Source organism: Alexandromys fortis, unplaced genomic scaffold (genome assembly GCF_014885135.2).
Source record: "Alexandromys fortis isolate MF-2015 unplaced genomic scaffold, M_Fortis_MF-2015_v1.1 scaffold_44, whole genome shotgun sequence".
In the NCBI taxonomy this organism is placed as follows: domain Eukaryota; kingdom Metazoa; phylum Chordata; class Mammalia; order Rodentia; family Cricetidae; genus Alexandromys; species Alexandromys fortis.
In genome coordinates this window covers 3,860,004-3,877,400 of record NW_026067921.1, presented here as the reverse complement: position 1 = coordinate 3,877,400, position 17,397 = coordinate 3,860,004, and the positions used below count along the sequence as shown (strand labels likewise).

The following is a 17,397-nucleotide window of genomic DNA, read 5'->3' as shown; positions in this document are numbered from 1 at the left end:
ATACAATACCAACCAATCCTTGAGAATGAAATATGGCCAATCTGAGTTTGTCTAAACCCCAGGGGATTGAAATCTGACCAATTCCCGACCTGAAAATCTTCTCCCTGTAAAAACTCTGCCCCTGAGAAGCCCTGTAGAAGCCCTGTGTCTGTTCAGTTGGCAGCTGTCCTCTACCCTGGCAGAGACAGCCACTCTACTGGATTCCTCCTTCCCAAATAAATCTTTCTTGAAATAGTTTTGGGTGAAGATCTTCTTTCACTGGCGAGCAGAGCAGAAGTAACAACTTTTTGCCAGAGCCCAGCAGATGCTACATTTCTGCAGGGGTTTCCCATTACCAGAGTAAAGCAGAGAAGTAACATCTGGGGCTGGAGCCTAGAACGATACCCCTGCTGGGAAACTCCCTCCGGAGCAGAGCAGAGCTCAGCTATAAAGGCTCTCTCTCCAGGAGGAGCAGGTCCCCACTGGATCCCAACTTCAGGGATAGCCTAACTTCCCGATAGGTCAGCTGTAGGTAGAGCCTGACTTCCCTCCAGAGCTGTAACACTTGCAGTATACATACATGCAGGTAAAATACTTATACACATAAAATAATCCCAAAATTTAAAGAGCAGAAACAAGTGAAATTAACATCAATAAAAAAATTCATTGATCCCAATATATCTAAAGTATCATTTCAACATGCACCACAAAAAATTATTAATGAGTCAGGCCTGGGGACGCCTATCTTTAATTCCAGTACTCAGGAGGCAGAGGCAGGTGGATTTCAATGAGTTTGAGGCCAGCCTCACTTACTTAGTGAGCTGCAGGCCCTCTAGAGGTGCACAGCAATACCCAGTCTCGGATAAACTACTGAATAAATGCATGTGTGCATTAGTGAATGCATGAATGGAGCCAGGTGTAGCTCGATGGTGCAGTGCTTGCTGCAAACCTGAGGCCTTGGGTTCCATCTCTAAGACCAAAACTGACTAAGAAAGTAATAATATAATTTATCTTATAAATCTTAGTTATCAGGCATGTGATTGACATACAGACGGTCAGTGTTCCAAGAGAAATGTGGATGGGAGGAGGGACCAGAGGGGAGGGAACAGAGGCTGGATTTGATCATGTGTCATGCAGCTAGATATTCTCAAAAAATAAAAAAGAGATGTGGTAGTGGACCTGAGGTTAGTTCCCAGCAGCCGTGCAAGCAGTTCGCAACTGCCTGTAACTCCAGCCCCGGGGATCTGGTGGCCCTCTCTGGCCTCCACCGGCCCTACGTCGGCACCACACCCACATGGACACACCCACACACATAATTAAAATAAAGTCTACAAAAATAAATTTGAAAAGCTGGGCTGTGGCGGCACACGCCTTTAATCCCAGCACTCAGCTGGAGGCAGAGGCAGAAGGATCTCTGAGTTCAAGGCCAACCTCGTCTACAGAGCAAGTCCGGGACAGCCAGAGCTACACAAAGAAATTTTGTCTAGAAAAACAAAAAATAAAATAAAAAAACATATAAATAAATGGAGAAATATGAATTGTATTTTTTAAAAGACGTGTCTAAAAGGAAGGCATCCCAACTTGCTTCAATTCTTTTTTTTTTTTTCCCCCAGAGCCAGGGTTTCTCTGTGCAAACAGTCCTAGCAGTCCTGGAACTAGCTCTGTGGACCATGTTGGCCTTGAACTCACAAAAACCTACCAGCCTCCGCCTCCCGAGGGCTGGGATTAAAGGCAAGTGCCACCACCGCCCGGCTATAAATTCTTAAATATAATTTAATTAAAATTAAATACAATTACAAATCAGCCAGTCACACATTTCAAAAAAACGTTTTAGCCATCAAAAGAAACGCCCGCAGTCGGGGGCAAGTCTTGGGTCTCCAACTAAAAACCGCAGATTGCAGTTCTGCGTGTAGCCACCAGGTGGCGTCATAACGCTACTCGGCGCCGGACGGGCTCCATCAACGGAAGCGGAAGTGGACTCTCACCTTCCTGACTGGTTCCTCCCACTTTCTCCTCCCCGCCCCCCCTCCCGGAAACACAGACCCGCTAGACTCGGGTACTGAGGCCTGCGGCGGGGCGGAGCGGCGGGGAGGGATGGGCGTGAGCGCGGAGCCGCGGAGCCTCGCCGTGGCCGGGGCCGGGCTCGCGTCCCCCGTGATCGAGAAGGCGCGCTCTGCGCTGTTGCCGCCGCAGGACGTGGAGGACACGGTGGAGACGCTCATGGTAACGTGGGGACGGGGGAGCGGGTCGGGAACTGCCATCTGCTTCTAGAACATTCTCGTTCTAGAACACGCTACCGGTCATGGAGGTGAGCACCGCCGGTCACCCCGGGTCTCAGGCCGCCCTCCCGGCCCCGCTTCCCTGCCATCTGCTGCTGCCTCAGCGTCCTCTCCTCGCGAAGGCCATGCTCCCTTGGTCAGATTGGCTGCGCGGCCAGGCGCCGGGCTGCCATTGGCGGAGGCGGGGGCGGGTCCTCGCCAGCCATAGGCGGAGGCGGGGGTGCGTCAGGAGGCCGGGCGGACCTGGGGTGGCGGTGCCCCTATCTGGGAGGAGGACGCACTCCTTTAGAAATAGATTTAAATTTTTTATTTTATTTTTTTACTTGTTTTTGAGACAGGGCCTCATTGTGCAGCCCTGGCTGGAGCTCGCTATTTAGACCAAGCTGGCCTCGAACTCGGAGAGACTGACCTGTCTGTTTCCAGAGTGCTGGGACTAAAGGCGTGTGCTCCCCCGCGTGTGGCTTTTTGGAAATCTTTAAAGATAACCATGGCGGCTCCGGGATCACGTCTTTCAAAACTACTTAGCTTTTTTCTTTGGACTGCCATCTTTCCCCTTCTGTTTATATTGGACGTAGGGATTTTGTGTGTGGGTGGTTAGAAATTGTGGAACTAATTGGCTGTTGAAATGATACCTTGTGTTTGCTGATTATGCTTTTAGTTTATATTTGTGTATGTGTGTGTGCCCCCGCGCGCGCGTGTGGTGGGGTATGTACACAAGAGTGCAGGTGCCAACAGGGTGTTGGGATCCCCTGGAGCTGGAGTTACAAGTGGTTGTGAGCACCCCTTCCCATATGGCTCTTGGGAACCCCATGGCCTTCTGGGGTAACACCGCTTTCCAGCCCCTTTTGACTGTTCTTCAGCCCTTTCTGATTGTTTTTGTCCATTCTCATGCTTAGGAAATTGGAATGTTCACCTTTAAGCTGTGAATAGGGTTGAACATAAATTAAATGTCTTAAAATTGGAAGTGTATTCTTGGGGTAAGGCACCTCAATATCCATCCCTATAACAAATAAAACTAAACCCAGGACCCGGCACAGTGGCTCCTGGAGAGGCAGGTAGATCTGGAATAGTGAGACCCTGTGAAACCCTGTCTCAAAACCATAGGCCCACAAAAAAAAAAAAAAAAAAAAAAAAAAGCTAATCCACTCAAAGAATATGCTGCACATATACAAAAGTCACGATGCAGTTTAAGCTACCTGCTTCTTCTTTTTGTTGTTGTTTTGTTTTTGAGACAGGGTTTCTCTGTGGCTTTGGAGCCTGTCCTGGAACTAGCTCTTGTAGACCAGACTGGCCTTGAACTCACAGAGATCCGCCTGCCTCTGCCTGGGCAAGGGTTAAAGTGCTGGGATTAAAGGCGTACACCACCACCGCCCGGCCCTAATTCTTCTTCTTCTTTTTTTTTTTTTTTTTTTAGTTTTTAGTTTTTAGTTATTGGTTTATCTATTAGAATTGACATTGTGGCCGGATGGTGGTGATGCATACCTTTAATAACAGGAGGCAGAGGCAGACAGATCTCCAAGTTCTAGGCCAGCCTGGTCTACAGAGCTAGTCCCAGGACAGCCAGGGCTACACAGAGAAACCCTGTTTTGAAAAACAAAAGCCAAACAAAAACAAGTTGGTTCAGTGGATATTTATTGGGCCAGTGATGTGCTTGGTCCCTGGGTGGTGAAGGTGAGACATTTAAAATGCAGTTTCTGCCATCCAGCATGGAGGTGAAGGATGGCAGCCTTAAAATAAAGAGGAGCAGGGCTGGAAGTAGAGCTCGTGGTGGCATGCTTGCCTGCGTGCATGAGGCCTAGGCTCAGCTCCCAGAACAGATAAACGTAGGTGTAATTACTGTTCCTTCTTGGAACCTTGCTGGACCAAACTGCTGGAAAGAGTTGGGGTGACCTTAACCTGTTCTGGGATAGGGCATGCAGGGGCTACTGGGCCTTATCCTGTGGGTCTCTGCTCTAGGAGAAGTGGGTACAGGTTTCCTGTTAGGCAGAATCATTCATCCATCTGTGTTGCACACTTTCTGCACACCAGCCCCACGGTCAGGTCTTGTTTTGTTTTGTGTTTTCAGAGCCTCTCTATGTAGTTCTGGCTGTCATGGAGCACTGAGCTCCATGTAGATCAGGTTGCCCCTCTGCCTCATCCTCTGGAATGCTGGGATCAGAGATGTCTGCCACCATGCCTTGCTTCCATGCCAGTTCTTACAGAAGCATGCAGGAGACAGGAGTTGTGTCTCCTCTTGTCTTGCACCCTTGGTCATAGGGATGATGGCCACAGGGGTCTTTCCGGGTGTCACCAAGAGAATCAGTGGAGCAGCACAGATGGAGGTAGGCTAATGTCTGGGTGCTCAGAGTGAGACGGGCAGGGAGAGCAGCTCCATGGCAGTGGATGATGTGAATGTGCGGGCCTGGGAGGGGAGGAGAGCGGTGTGCTGCTCCGGGGCCTCGCAGCGGTAGATGACTGTCGTGGGAGAGTTAGAGAGCGGCCAACTAATAGTTCTGATTTCCTTTGAACCAACGCTCAGGACAGATTTGCCATGTTTAGTAGTTTCTAGTGTGTTTGCCATTACTTATGACTTGGGTCCGTCCTGTTGGCTTGTTTGAGTTAGAAGCAGAACGCGGTGTCATTGACGCTGCAGACTCCAATTTGCAGTTTTCAAAGATAACCCTGGCTTTAGGAGAGGGAGTAGACGGAGGGGGTCAAAGATTGAGGTAAAAAGGTCCTGGCAGTCAGCAGGGAGGGAGAGGTGGCTCTTTGAGCCAGGATGGGTCCAGAAGGCAGGCTGAGAGCTGGTCAGGAGCAGAGCGAACTGGTGTGGAGAAGCCCAGACCAGATAGGTGAAGAGCAGGGGTCCAACAGCTGCCACTGGGGAGCAGCAGGTTGGCCTAAGGGAGAGAGAGGAAGAGCTCAGGTTTACAAACGTCGGACGGTGGTAAAAGCCTTTAATCCCTGTACCCAGAGGCAGAGGCAGGTGCATTTCTGTGAGTTCAAGGCCAGCCTGGTCCAGCCTGAAGAGCTTGTTACAGGACAGGTTCTAAAGCTACAGAGAAACCCTGTCTCAAAACAAAACAAAACAAAATGTGGCCTGAGGAGACCTCTGAGCTCTGAGCTCTGAGTAGTGTGGCTTGTCTGGAGCTCGTGAGCAGTAGTCTGTGCACGGAAGGGAGGAAGCTGAAGCTGCTGAGATGTGAGAGCCTGGCTCAGGAAGACGACTGAGCAGTGGCCAGAGAAGTGAGGGAGACAGAGTGAGAGGATGGGGCTCATTACTGGGCTGGAACGAGAGGGCTCGAGAATACTCACGGGACCCCTGGCACACATTTGCAGCCCCTGCTCGTTCCTGAATAAAGTCCTTTAGAGAGTCTCTCTTGTTTAGGCTAAAGGGATGGCTAGGGCAGACCAGTGGGCCAGCCATCAGGGCATGGTCAGAAAGCAGCAGGCAGAGCGAGCCTCCTGGGGCTGGGGAGGGGGCAGGTGAGGGACTGTTGCCCAAGTTTTCAGTTTGATCTGTTGAGTTTGTGGGAATACTGGGATGGCAGAGTTTGGCTGGAGGGTCGGTGGGTGCAGTGGGAATGGGGAATGCCTGTGACCGGTTGTGGGTGGGGCTCCAGACTGACGAGATAAGAGCAGGAACAGCACTGAGGTGCCGGCAGAGGGAGGAGAGACCTGTAGCAGCAGTGGGGTGAGGTGGGTGCTGGAAGAAACCAGTACTGAGAGAGAGGTGGTCACTGATATCAAATGCACCTAAGAACTCAAAGTTAAGGACAGGGTGGAAGAGGGGGCCTGGGATGTGCGGGCCCAGTGAATCTGCAGGAGCATTACTGGAGGAGTTCTGGCTAGATGACAAGCCCAAGGCCTGGAGAGTGACTGGCACAGTGGGAGTGGAGATGGTATGATTTGGCACTGGAAACAGACTCTGGAGCAGGTTTCCAGATACGGAAGAGATGTCCAAGGAAGAGAGGGACCTGGTGTGTGAGGGGATTGAACCCCCCAACACTTCAGAGGCTCAGGTAAGGCTGAGCAGAGTTTTGGGGAATTGATTGGCAGAATAGTTGGCATCTCTGGGGAGAGGGCACTGGCCGCCAGTACAGAGGTGCTGAAATGCGCACTGCCTGGTTGTGCCGGCTGTCTTCTGGGAGCCCTGCTGGCACCCAGGCGGTTGTCTCATCGAGCCTTCAACTCTCAGAACTTGTTTAGTCCCCGTGGGCTTAACGCCAACCCCAGGTGTGTTTGATGGAAGTTAGGGTGGGTTCTCTTCTCTCTGGAATGGGTGCTTCTGATGACATTTGGGGTCCTGGTAATTTGATGTAACAGACTTCATAGTCCTCCTAGTAAGCCATTAGGATTACAGTGTGTCAGTTACTTAAATAAGTAATCTATGGCCACACCACCTGGAATGCCCCTAATCTTGTCTGATTTCGGGGGTGGGGAATGAGATGTCATTAAATGGGGGGAGAGAGTCCCCAGATGGGCTGTGCCAAGTGTCCTGGTGGGAGAAGGAGTTTCGAAGTGTCTGTTCATTGCCATTGGTGACTCTGCTGCTTTCCAGAAAGGGGACAGACACTGTCGTGGAAGCCCAGGCCCTGAGCTGGGGCTCCTGGGGTGTGCCTAGGGGAGATACTTGAGTGTCTGAAAGGGTGCTGCCCTTCTGTGTGGAGCCAGAAGATAAGGCAACCTGTGCTGATGCAGGGCTGAGGGCGGGGCCGCAAGTCAGCAGTGACTGCACTGTGCAGTGTGGTCCGCTGGGTCTCTGTGAGAGAGATGGTGGGTAGAAGAAAGGCAGAGGGGTTTCGTTTGTTTTTGTTTTTGTTGTTTTTTTTTTAACACCCCCCCCCCCAAGACAGGGTTTCTCTGTGTAGCCCTGGCTGTCCTGGAACTCGCTCTCACTCTGTAAGCCAGGCTGGTCTCAACTAAGAGATTGCCTGCCTCTCCTCCCAGGTGTGCGCAACCACATCCACCGCTGGCTTGAAAGGCCAAGCTCTAAGCACAGAAATTGATGGAGTACTTTGAAGCTATACACAGTGGCCAAGCTTAGGTCCTCATGGCTTTTGACTTGTTCCTATAAACATCTATAGATCCTAAACCAACTAGCCTGGGGAAGCCAACAGCTAAGACTACTCTCAGAATGAGACCATGGTCAGTGACTCTTCAGTCAGGGCAGACAGGGATGCTTGCTGTGAAATGGACATAGTGGAACCAGCGTTATAGCAGTAATAGTGAGACCAGAGAGGTCCCTTTTGCTGTGCACATTTCAGTATTGGCTGCAGACTTTACTTTCCCATCCTGGTGGGGAAAGCCTGGCACTTGGAGTAGCTCCGAACAGCCTGTGGGAGGGGCATGATGCAAGTGGTCACAGTTCAGAGTCAGGAAACAGAGAGCCTTGTTGTTGGCTAGAACAGGATTGTGACAGGTGGAGCCTGAAGGGCTTCAGGTGCAGGTGTGGGCAAAGGAGCTGGCTTAGTGGCCAGGCCTGCTGACACCACGGTCTCTTGCAGTTACATCCGGTGATCAAGGCTTTCCTCTGTGGTTCCATCAGTGGGACCTGCTCCACCCTCCTCTTCCAGCCTTTGGATCTCCTCAAAACACGCCTGCAGACCTTACAGCCCTCGGACCTACGGTAGGCTGTTGCCCTGCTTCATGGAGGAACCAGGTTTAGCAACTTCTCAGACACAGGATTAGCCTTACAAGTTAAATCAACTTCCTTATGATAGAGAAACACAAGCCAGGCTGGAATTCCTTTTGGTTGCTGTTTGTGTATGCTTCAGACAAGAGTCTTCCTGTGTATCCTGTGCGGACCTTGAATTTGCAACCCTTCTGCCTCAGTTTCCTGAGTATTGGGCCATGTGCTTTGTGGATACTGTTTTCTGAAGAAAAAGTTAGTATAGTTATTTATAACACATTATAATTTGACTTTTCTTGGTTAATTGGGGTCTTTTGGTCAGCTCCAGAGGACTTTCTTTGGTGACATTTGCATTTTTCTTGAGTTAGCTTGTGACATTGTAATATGCTTCCCAATACTAGTGCAAGCTTGTGACATTGTAACTATGCTACCAGGTGCAAGCTTGTGACATTGTAACTGTGCTGCCTGGTACTGTTTGTTTGTTGTAAATAGCATCCATTTTGAATGTGTTTGTGTCTCTGGAGCACTATGGGAGCTACTATGTATAGTATAGTTTATTCCATTGCTTGTGGTGTGAATAAACAGTTAAGTATGCGTGTGCCAAACCATGAACACGTGGAAATGAAGAATTCCAGGGCTGCTGAGATGGGTGATCTCTGCAGGTGCTTACTGCAAGCCTGACCACCTGAGACTGATCCCTAGGACCCAAGTGGGAGAAGAAAACTGACTCCTGCAAGTTGTCCTCTGACTTCCAGATGTTTGCATGTATACACACACACACACACACACACACACACACACACACGATATATAATAAAATTTAGTATAGAGATTCCTGCGTATTTTAGACAGTCTTTGGTGGGAACTCTACTGTGACGGTCTGGTCTAATAGTTGTTTTCTTTTCCTGTCCCTTTTGTCTCCTTCAGGTCCAGGCGTGTCGGGATGTTGGCTGTGTTCTTGAAGGTGGTTCGCACAGAAAGTCCTCTGGGCCTTTGGAAAGGAATGTCTCCTGTAAGCTGCCTTTTGGTTCTCCTGCTTCACTTCTTTAGTGATCCTTCTCCTCCAGCTCACAGTCACTGTTAGATATACCTCCTCCCCATCTGTGTGGCTCCTCCCCATCCTTGTAGCTCCTCCCCACCTGTGTCTTTCCTCCCCACCTGTGTGGCTCCTCCCCACCTGTGTCGCTCCTCCCCGACTGTGTGGCTCCTCCCCAATCTGAGTGGCTCCTCTCTGTGTAGCTCCTGCCTATCTATGTAGCTCCTCCCTGTCTGTGTAGCTCCTCCCCATCCGTGTGTTACCTTTCATGGCTAGGACCAGAACCCTCGCAGGAGCAGCTCAAGAGAGGAGATGCTTGTCTGGGCTTGTGTGGGATGGGAGTCCATCTTGGTGGGAAAGGCATGGCAGCTGGAATAGCTTTCCACAGTCTCGGAGGAGGGGCATGAGGCAACTCATTACATCTCAGCAAACCAGGAAGCAGAGAGCCTCGGCCAGAAGTAGTAGTGGGTCTATGACATACTTCAGAGCCAGCTCCAGTGACCCAAGTCCAGCAGTCAAGCCTACCTCTGACATTTCACTGCCTCTCAGAACAGCACCACCCACTGGTAACAAGGTGTTTAAACACATGGTTTGCAAGGGACATTTCCCTTTCAAATCATAGTCTGTGGTTTTAGTTCCCTGCAGGCAGCCCTGCTCTGAAACATTCAATAGAAAATTCTGTAGATGACATAAGTAGTCCATAAGCTTTCAGCCGTGCGTTGTTCTGAGTGTGAGGGGTCACTCACATCAGAGCCATGCTCCCCACTCGCCCAGCCGTCACTCAGTTGCTGTTAGTAGTCAGATCACCTGCTGGGAATCCTGAGCTTTGTGTTCTGGCAGCCCGTGTTTTACTTATGGTGCCCTCAGCACACAGGAGCACTGGTGCAGACAGTGGGATGTTGTTGTTGTTGTTGTTGTTTTGTTGAGACAGCGTTTCTTTGTGCACCCTGGAGGTCCTGAAATCCAGGCTTTTGTTGTTGTGGTTGTTGTTGTTTTGTTGAGACAGCGTTTCTTTGTGCACCCTGGAGGTCCTGAGATCCAGGTTATTTTTGTTGTCATAGTTCGGATTGCAGAAGTTAATGGTGCAATGTGATCACAGCCATGGCGTGTGGAAAGTTCTAGGTTAAGTGGACAGAACACTGCATTTGTGAGTGGAGACAGGAACAGAAAATATGATCTAGTTGGTGGCAGCGTGGTCTGCCAGAGGGCACTGAGCCTGCTGAAGACTTCAGCAAGAGATCTCCTGAAGTGAGTGACCACAGCGCAAGTGAGGGATGCATTACCTGCCTTCAGAAGCTGCCTTGGGCAAGAGCAAGCCATACCTGTGACTGAAGCGGCTGCCGTGTTTCTGGCACGTTGGCGTGACTGTGGAGAGAGGAAGCTGAGCCAGGGGACAGAGGTGAAGCAGTGAGGCTCTTCTCTAAGGTGCCCGCGCAGCACAGGGGGACCTGCGCCCTGCCTGACAGGAAGGGAGAGAGCAGACTGAAGGCCGTCAGGAAGTGCTAATGGACTGGAGGATGGCTCAGTGGTAAAGAGCATGCGTTGAGCAAACAAAGCATGTGTTTAAACCTGGATTCCATCCCAGCGCCCATGTCAGGCAGCTCACACTGACTGTAGCTCCAGGTCCAGGGGATCCAGCGCTCTTTTCTGGACTCTGCATTCTCTCACATACGTGTACAAACCCGTATACAGACACACTATACACTAAACAAAAATAAACTTTCTTTTTAAAGTAACTGCTGGGCATAACCCCAGCACTAAGGAAGCAGAGGCAGGGGATCCCCGTGAATTAGCAGTCAGACAAGGCTACTGAATGAGATCCTGTCTGGAAACAGAAACAAGTGAGGCATGGGAGGACCTTGTTGAGTCGCCTACCAGAAGACAGAGAAGAAACATGGATGTAGATATTGTCCAGGTTTGCCCAAGTGTTTCAGATTGCACGTTAAAGGACAAAATTGTGCAATCAGATCGTCCTTGAGTTCCCCTGAAGGGCTGTGACTCCTGCAGCAGCTCGGGTAAGCTGAAGGGAGGACACCGGTCTTGGTTCTTTTGAACAGTTTCAGAAGTAAGGCAGCCTTTTCTTGGTCAATATGTTCTGGCTGTCAGCACCTCTGCTCCTCAGTCCAGCCATGGGGATCATCGTGGCTGGCCCCCCCGTGACAGGTCCTCAGGTCAGTAGTAGCCTGACCTCACCCGGTGCCTGTGTCGATCACTGCATCATCTCCTCCCCAGGTGTTTCGTTGGCTCCAAATATCACAAGCAGAGGGAGAACAGGACAGTAAGATGTAAGGGCAAGGGAGGTTACAGACACACAAAGGTTATGACTGAGCCTTGTTTATAAGTGCAACTTTGTCACCTATACTTGAACATTGGAGACAGAAGTGCAGTGTGCAGCCTTCCCACGGCCGCGGGACAATATGGCACCGCAGAAAGACAAGAAGCCTAAGAAGTCAACCTGGAGGTTCCATTTGGACCTCACTCATCCAGTGGAAGATGGAATTTTTGATTCTGGAAACTTCGAAAAGTTTCTCCGGGAGAAGGTTAAAGTCAATGGGAAAACTGGAAATCTTGGAAATGTTGTTCACATTGAATGCTTGAAGAATAAAATCACAGTTGTTTCTGAGAAACAGTTCTCTAAAAGGTATCTGAAATATCTTACCAAGAAATACCTTAAGAAGAATAATCTCCATGACTGGCTTCGTGTGGTTGCATCTGACAAGGAGACCTACGAACTTCGCTATTTCCAGATTAGTCAGGATGAAGATGGCTCAGAGTCTGAAGATTAGATGGCCTTTGTATGCTTTAAAGAAAAACTAAAATTGGACTTTTTCGGGAAATAAAAACAATTGCACTCTTAAAAAAAAAAAAGAAGAAGAAGTGCAGTGTGCATAGGGCTCAGGGTTCTCCACTGTTCTGGCTACCCCCTCCCGACAGATATGAGGGGATTGTTGACTTCCTCCCTGTCCCTGTACTGCCACTGATGTCTCTATTCCTAAAGTACAACTGTTAGCATGGCACCAGCTCCAGGGCTGGCGTCCACTGCCTATCAGTGTAGCCTCACCTTTGCCACCACTGGGAAAGTGGCCTGGGACAACCACACCTTATTTCTTCACCCAAAGGCTTTTTCTGGCCCACCTTGCTGGAAGTGCCAAGCATTGGTTCCCACCCTCCAGCCTTCAGCCACTAGAAGATGGGAAGTGATGTTTAACCACTTGCCCCTTCAGCAGAGAGATGGCAAGGGGTGGGATGTTCGCTGATGGCTAAAGCTTGCCAAGGGGACTGACTTACCCACAGCTGTAGCTGCTCTGATATACTCCTCATTGGCTGCTGCCTGCCCTGTCGCTGCCCCTCTTCCCATTGGTGTTCCCTCCACACTGTAAACAAGCAGCTTGCATGTGGACCACCCTCCCAGAAGGCACCTTGCAGTTTTGAGCCTTTGTTTTCATCCTCCCTCCCTCTGCCTTTCCCCGCAGTCCATCATGAGGTGTGTCCCTGGCGTCGGAATCTACTTTGGCACTCTGTACTCTTTGAAGCAGTATTTCTTGCGAGGCCATCCTCCCACCGCCCTGGAGTCCGTTATCCTGGGCATGGGCTCACGCTCTGTCGCAGGAGTCTGCATGTCACCCATCACAGTGATTAAGACACGCTATGAGGTAAGTCAGACAGTTTTAGAACCTTAGGGATCAGGGTAGTGAACACCTGTGTTCCCCGGGTGTGTAGTCTGACTCGGGGTCAAATGTGCTTAGGTACCTCAGTTTCGTAGGCAGGGCAAGCCACGTATGAAGGAAAGCCAGGTTCCTTGGTGATGGTATGCAGCCTGATCTGCTTGGGCCACTGCCCAGATGCTGACCTGTGCTGGTCACTGTATCTGCTCTTTGTAGAGTGGGACTTACAGCTATGGGAGCGTCTATGCAGCCCTGAGGAGCATCTACTGCAGCGAGGGCCACCGGGGCCTCTTCAGAGGCCTGACAGCAACTCTGCTGCGTGACGCGCCCTTTTCAGGGCTCTACCTGATGTTTTACAGCCAGACCAAAACCGCAGTGCTCCATGGTACAGGTAAGGGAGTGTGTGGTTGGCAAGAGGAGTCTCTGAGAGGCTGCATTTTCCCCCTTTTCTCTGGGATAGTCATAGCAGCGTTGGGAATGGAGCTGTGAAGAGAACCACGACCATGGCAATGCATACAAACGAAGACATTTAGTTCAGAGGTTCAGTCCATTACCATCATGGTGCAACATGATGTCATGCAGGCTGGGTGGTGGTGGTGAATGCCTTTACTCCCAACCTCGGGAGGTAAAGACAGGCGGATCTTTGTGAGTTCGAGACCAGCCTAGTCTATAAGAGCTGGTTCCAGGATAACCAGGACTGTAGAGAAACCCTGTCTCGAAAAAGATGTCACGCAGGGATACATGGTGCTGGAGAAGGAACGAAGAGCTAATACATCTTGACCTACAGGCAACAGGAAGTGGTCTGAGACCTCAAGGCCCACCCCACAGTGACATACTTCCTCCAAGAAGGCCATACCCACTCCAGGAAGGCACCCCTCCTAATAGTGTCACTCCCTATGAGCTTATGGGGCCAGTTACATTCAAACCGCCACAGGAGCCAGATTGGGGCTGGGTGTTAGGATGCCCTATAGAGCTGGAGTCTTGTAAAGGAAAGAGGGTGGGCTGGGTGTTAGGATGCCCTATAGAGCTGGAGTCTTCTGAAGGAAAGAGGGTGGGCTGGGTGTTAGGATGTCCTATAGTGCTGGAGTCTTGTAAAGGAAAGAGGGTGGGCTGGGTGCGACTCAAAGTGTGTTTTGACAAGGTTCTGCAATAGCGTGCCCCAGACACCCTAGGGCTGAAGCTTTGGGGTGCAGCCTGTGCGTGTGTTTGTCAGTGAGCACTCCCTGTGAGACAAACACAGTCTGGCAACACTGACTGCTTGGGGATTTGAGGAAGTTTTCATTCCCCTTGCTGTGCCCTGCTACTGTCCTGAGCCCTTTATGGGTGGGGCCAGAACTGCAAACTTGAGGTGCTGGTGGCAGACCTGTCCCCCAGTAAGCTTGTGGGCCAATCGCGAGCCAAGTCTGGGTGGCAGATGCTGACAGAACCAGGCAGAGTTGCTTGGAACCCATTCTGCAGAGTGCGCCTGAGCTCAGGAAGCTGTCTGGATAGTGGGGGAAGTGGGACTGGGAACACCCCTGGTGACTTGGGGAGACTGGCTTCTTCCCCCAGGGAACAGATGTGCCCTGCAGTTCACAGTCTCATTTTATAACAGAAATTTAAGGCAGTAAGGAAATGTAGCCGTGGGTGGCCTAGAACTCACTCGCTATTGTAAACCAGCCTGGCTGAGACCCTAGAGATGAGCTGACCTCCACCTCCCGAGCACAGGGTTAAGGCATGAGTCACCAGGCTTAACCTGTTGTGTACAATGAATACATATTAAGTAAAAAACTAAAGTTTCACGTCCATTAATCTTTAAAAACTAGAATTAATTAATGAATACTTTTTTGATATTGGAAATGTATATTTTAAATCTTTTACTTTATTTTTGTTTTTTTTTTTTTGAGACAGGGTTTCTTTGTGTAACAACCCTGGCTGTCTTGAAACTTGCTTTGTAGACCAGGCTAGCCTCGACATCACAAAGATCTGCCCTCCTGTGCCTCCCAAGTGCTGGCATATATTGAATCTTCAAAGCCAGCAGTGTCCTTGGTGAATAAAAACTAAAATTTTCCTACCTAGCTTCAGTAACGAGGTGAGAGAGTGTTCACACCTGCACCGTCCACTCGGGTGGGTTCTCACCTATACGGTTCAGTTAGAGGATGTTCTCACCCACACTGTCCAGTCAGGTGCTGCAGAACTGTCAGATAGTTTTAAGTAACTATGAAATAAATATAATTAGCATATTAATTGTTTTAAATCATTACACTGAATAATGAGTTTTCCCATGACCCCAGTCCAGACACATCACAGGACTCTGGTCAGGTCTGCCCTGAGCACACTGGTTAACCCTGCCTCTCCACGTGTCTGTGCTCTTATTCTGTTTCAGACCAGTTAGATGTTGCTGTGATGCCCCTGGTTAATTTCAGCTGTGGGATATTTGCTGGCATTCTGGCTTCGCTGGTGACTCAGCCTGCAGACGTGATCAAGACTCACATGCAACTCTCCCCAGTGAAGTCCCAGTGGATTGGCCAGGCAGCCGTGCTCATCTTCAAGGTAAGCTGCCAAGTGTGTGCTGCCCTTACAAAGGGCATTTTATCTCCCAGCTTCCAACTGTAACTCCAGTTCCAGCAATCTGATCCAGATCCCTAACTTGGCAGGTAGCCCTAGTCTGTATTTTGTATGCTGCTTGGCACTTCTTTGCATTGTATAAATGGTACAGGTGGCTGGACATAGTGGCCCACACCTTCGCCCTAGCTCTGCCATCTGTGGAAGGAGGATCAGGAATTTGAAGCGAGTGTTGTCTGGGCTGTGGTAGTGAGGGTCCCATCTCAAAGTAAGTCAACAAACCAGAGCAATGAAAACAGAACCACAGACACACAAACCAAACTGCTCGCAGCAGCTCTGATAAGGGAGTTCCCAGGAGAGAGAGCTTTTCAGCTGCCTAGATCTGGTTTTAACCTCTGGCACCCCAGACAAATCTTTTAATGTTCTTTTAAAAATCCCTTTAATTTTACGTGTGTGTGTGTGTGTGTGTGTGTGTGTGTGTGTGTGTGTACCTATGGAGGCCAGAAGAGGGCACTGCATCCCTTGGTGCCGGAATAAAAGATGAGCTGCCCTGTGGGTGCCGCAAAGCAAATTCTAGAATGACTTTTGTTGTTGTTGTTTTGTTTTGTTTTTTGAAAGGGTCTCTATTACATAGCACTGGCTGTCCTGGAACTTGTTATGTAGACCAGGCTGGCCTTGAACTCAAAAGCTCCCTCTGCCTCTACCTCCAGAATGCCAGGATTAAAGGCGTGCACCACCACTCCAGATTCTAAGTGTTCTTTTTTCAACTAAGAAGTTTCCCTAGGTAGTGCAGATCTAAAGAGGTGGACCCTAACAGTTACAGGAAAATTGGCAGTTCCTTGGTTTTCTCCTTGGTTTGGTACTACAGATAGAAATTAAGGTTCTGAAGTGGAGTAGCGAGGTCTCTGGTGAAGGGCATAAATAGCTGTACTGCGGCTTTGCTTCTGAAGTGTTGACTGTTCTTATCACAGAACCATGGGCTGCGTGGCTTCTTCCATGGCGGCGTTCCCCGGGCCCTCCGTAGAACTCTGATGGCTGCCATGGCATGGACTGTCTATGAAGAAATGATGGCCAGGATGGGTCTGAACTCCTGAAAGAGACGGCTGGGGAAGGAAGATCTGCCGTCTTGCCTGGTTCCTGATGTGGGCCGCTGCAGCTCACTTTTCCTGGAGCCCCCAGAGCCTCAGAAGTGGAGTCCCCAGTGCCCACAGCTCCGGACACACTGCCAGTCAATACACAGGAGCTGGGAAGCAAGCCTGGTTGTCCCACAGGCTATCTGAGAGGCATTTCTAGAGAGACCTCTGCCAGATTGCTCTGTTTGGGCCACCTACCTCCATCACAGGACACCGTAGATTTGCCTAGAAGCCAGGAATACCACAGTAGAGAGGTTGTGGGCCTCCTGCCATGGCTGAGGGCAGGAGTCTCAAGTTAGGGAAGACTGGACCCAAGCGCTGCCGTGGACCAGTGAGATGGCTCAGCAAGGAATGTCAGCTTGTCGGGTGACCTGCAGTGGGTCCCAGGAAAGTCAGCTTGTCAGGTGACCTGCAGTGGGTCCCAGGACTCATGGTGGAGGGACCTAGTTCCTACAAGTTGTTCTCTGACTTCCTCATGTGCACTGTGGCAAGCACCCATATCCAATAAGTGAATAAATGTAATTTTTTAAATAAACACATCAGTGGACTGGAGACTGAGGTGACAAAAATAAACAATCCTGTACCAGTGTGAAACATTTGAGACCAACAAAAGTTTGTGGGTTTTTTTTTTGTACACTAACCAACAATAATTTGTAACCAGCCCCTATAAATGATGACAGATATTTATAACCCATAGGATCTGAAAGAGTCCTTCACCCGCAGAGCCAAACCTTGGTCAGGTTTGACCAGAAGTTTGAGGCCTGTAGTCCCCAGGGCAGGCGGAAGGAACTCCTCCACCAGCACAGGGGCAGGGTGGTGTGCAGCACAGGGGCAGGGTGGTGTGCAGCACAGGGCAGGGTGGTGTGCAGCACAGGGAAAAAAGATTGTTAGCCTCTTTAGGCCATAGCGATTACCCTCAGATTATTTTTTAGTGTTTGAAATCCTATTGGGGTACATCCACCTTCTACAACTGTGCCTGGCAGCCTCGATACCTTGTAACAGCAAGGCTGAATAGCTGGGCCCAGCCATCCATACAGGCATGCTGCCCTGCAGCCACGTGCTTGGGGCCAAGGCTGACTTCTTTATGAAATATAATGCTATGCTTATGGCCCTATCTCTAAAGTCTTGCAAGTGGTCAGAATATCAAAGT

The 17,397-nt window shown here is 50.0% G+C and overlaps 2 protein-coding genes across 3 annotated transcripts; both read left to right on the top strand.

Moving 5' to 3' along the window:
* Nucleotides 1-1,987: 1,987 nt before the first annotated feature.
* Slc25a38 (solute carrier family 25 member 38) lies at nt 1,988-16,794 on the top strand. 2 transcript variants are annotated; one of them, XM_050141577.1, is made up of 8 exons: nt 2,063-2,202; nt 4,324-4,579; nt 7,745-7,866; nt 8,797-8,881; nt 12,379-12,558; nt 12,787-12,961; nt 14,936-15,102; nt 16,086-16,794. In XM_050141577.1, the coding sequence occupies exons 2-8, from the start codon at nt 4,517-4,519 to the stop codon at nt 16,206-16,208; spliced, it is 915 nt and encodes a 304-aa protein (XP_049997534.1). In that variant the 5' UTR covers nt 2,063-2,202; nt 4,324-4,516; the 3' UTR covers nt 16,209-16,794. The 2 variants fall into 2 exon arrangements, with proteins under 2 accessions (XP_049997533.1, XP_049997534.1); XM_050141576.1 differs by lacking the exon at nt 4,324-4,579 and having other exon boundaries at nt 1,988-2,202.
* On the top strand, nt 10,717-12,355 carry LOC126501104 (60S ribosomal protein L22-like 1). The gene has a single exon (XM_050141581.1). It carries the CDS (start codon nt 11,323-11,325, stop codon nt 11,689-11,691), a length of 369 nt encoding a protein of 122 aa, XP_049997538.1. The 5' UTR covers nt 10,717-11,322; the 3' UTR covers nt 11,692-12,355.
* Nucleotides 16,795-17,397: the final 603 nt, after the last annotated feature.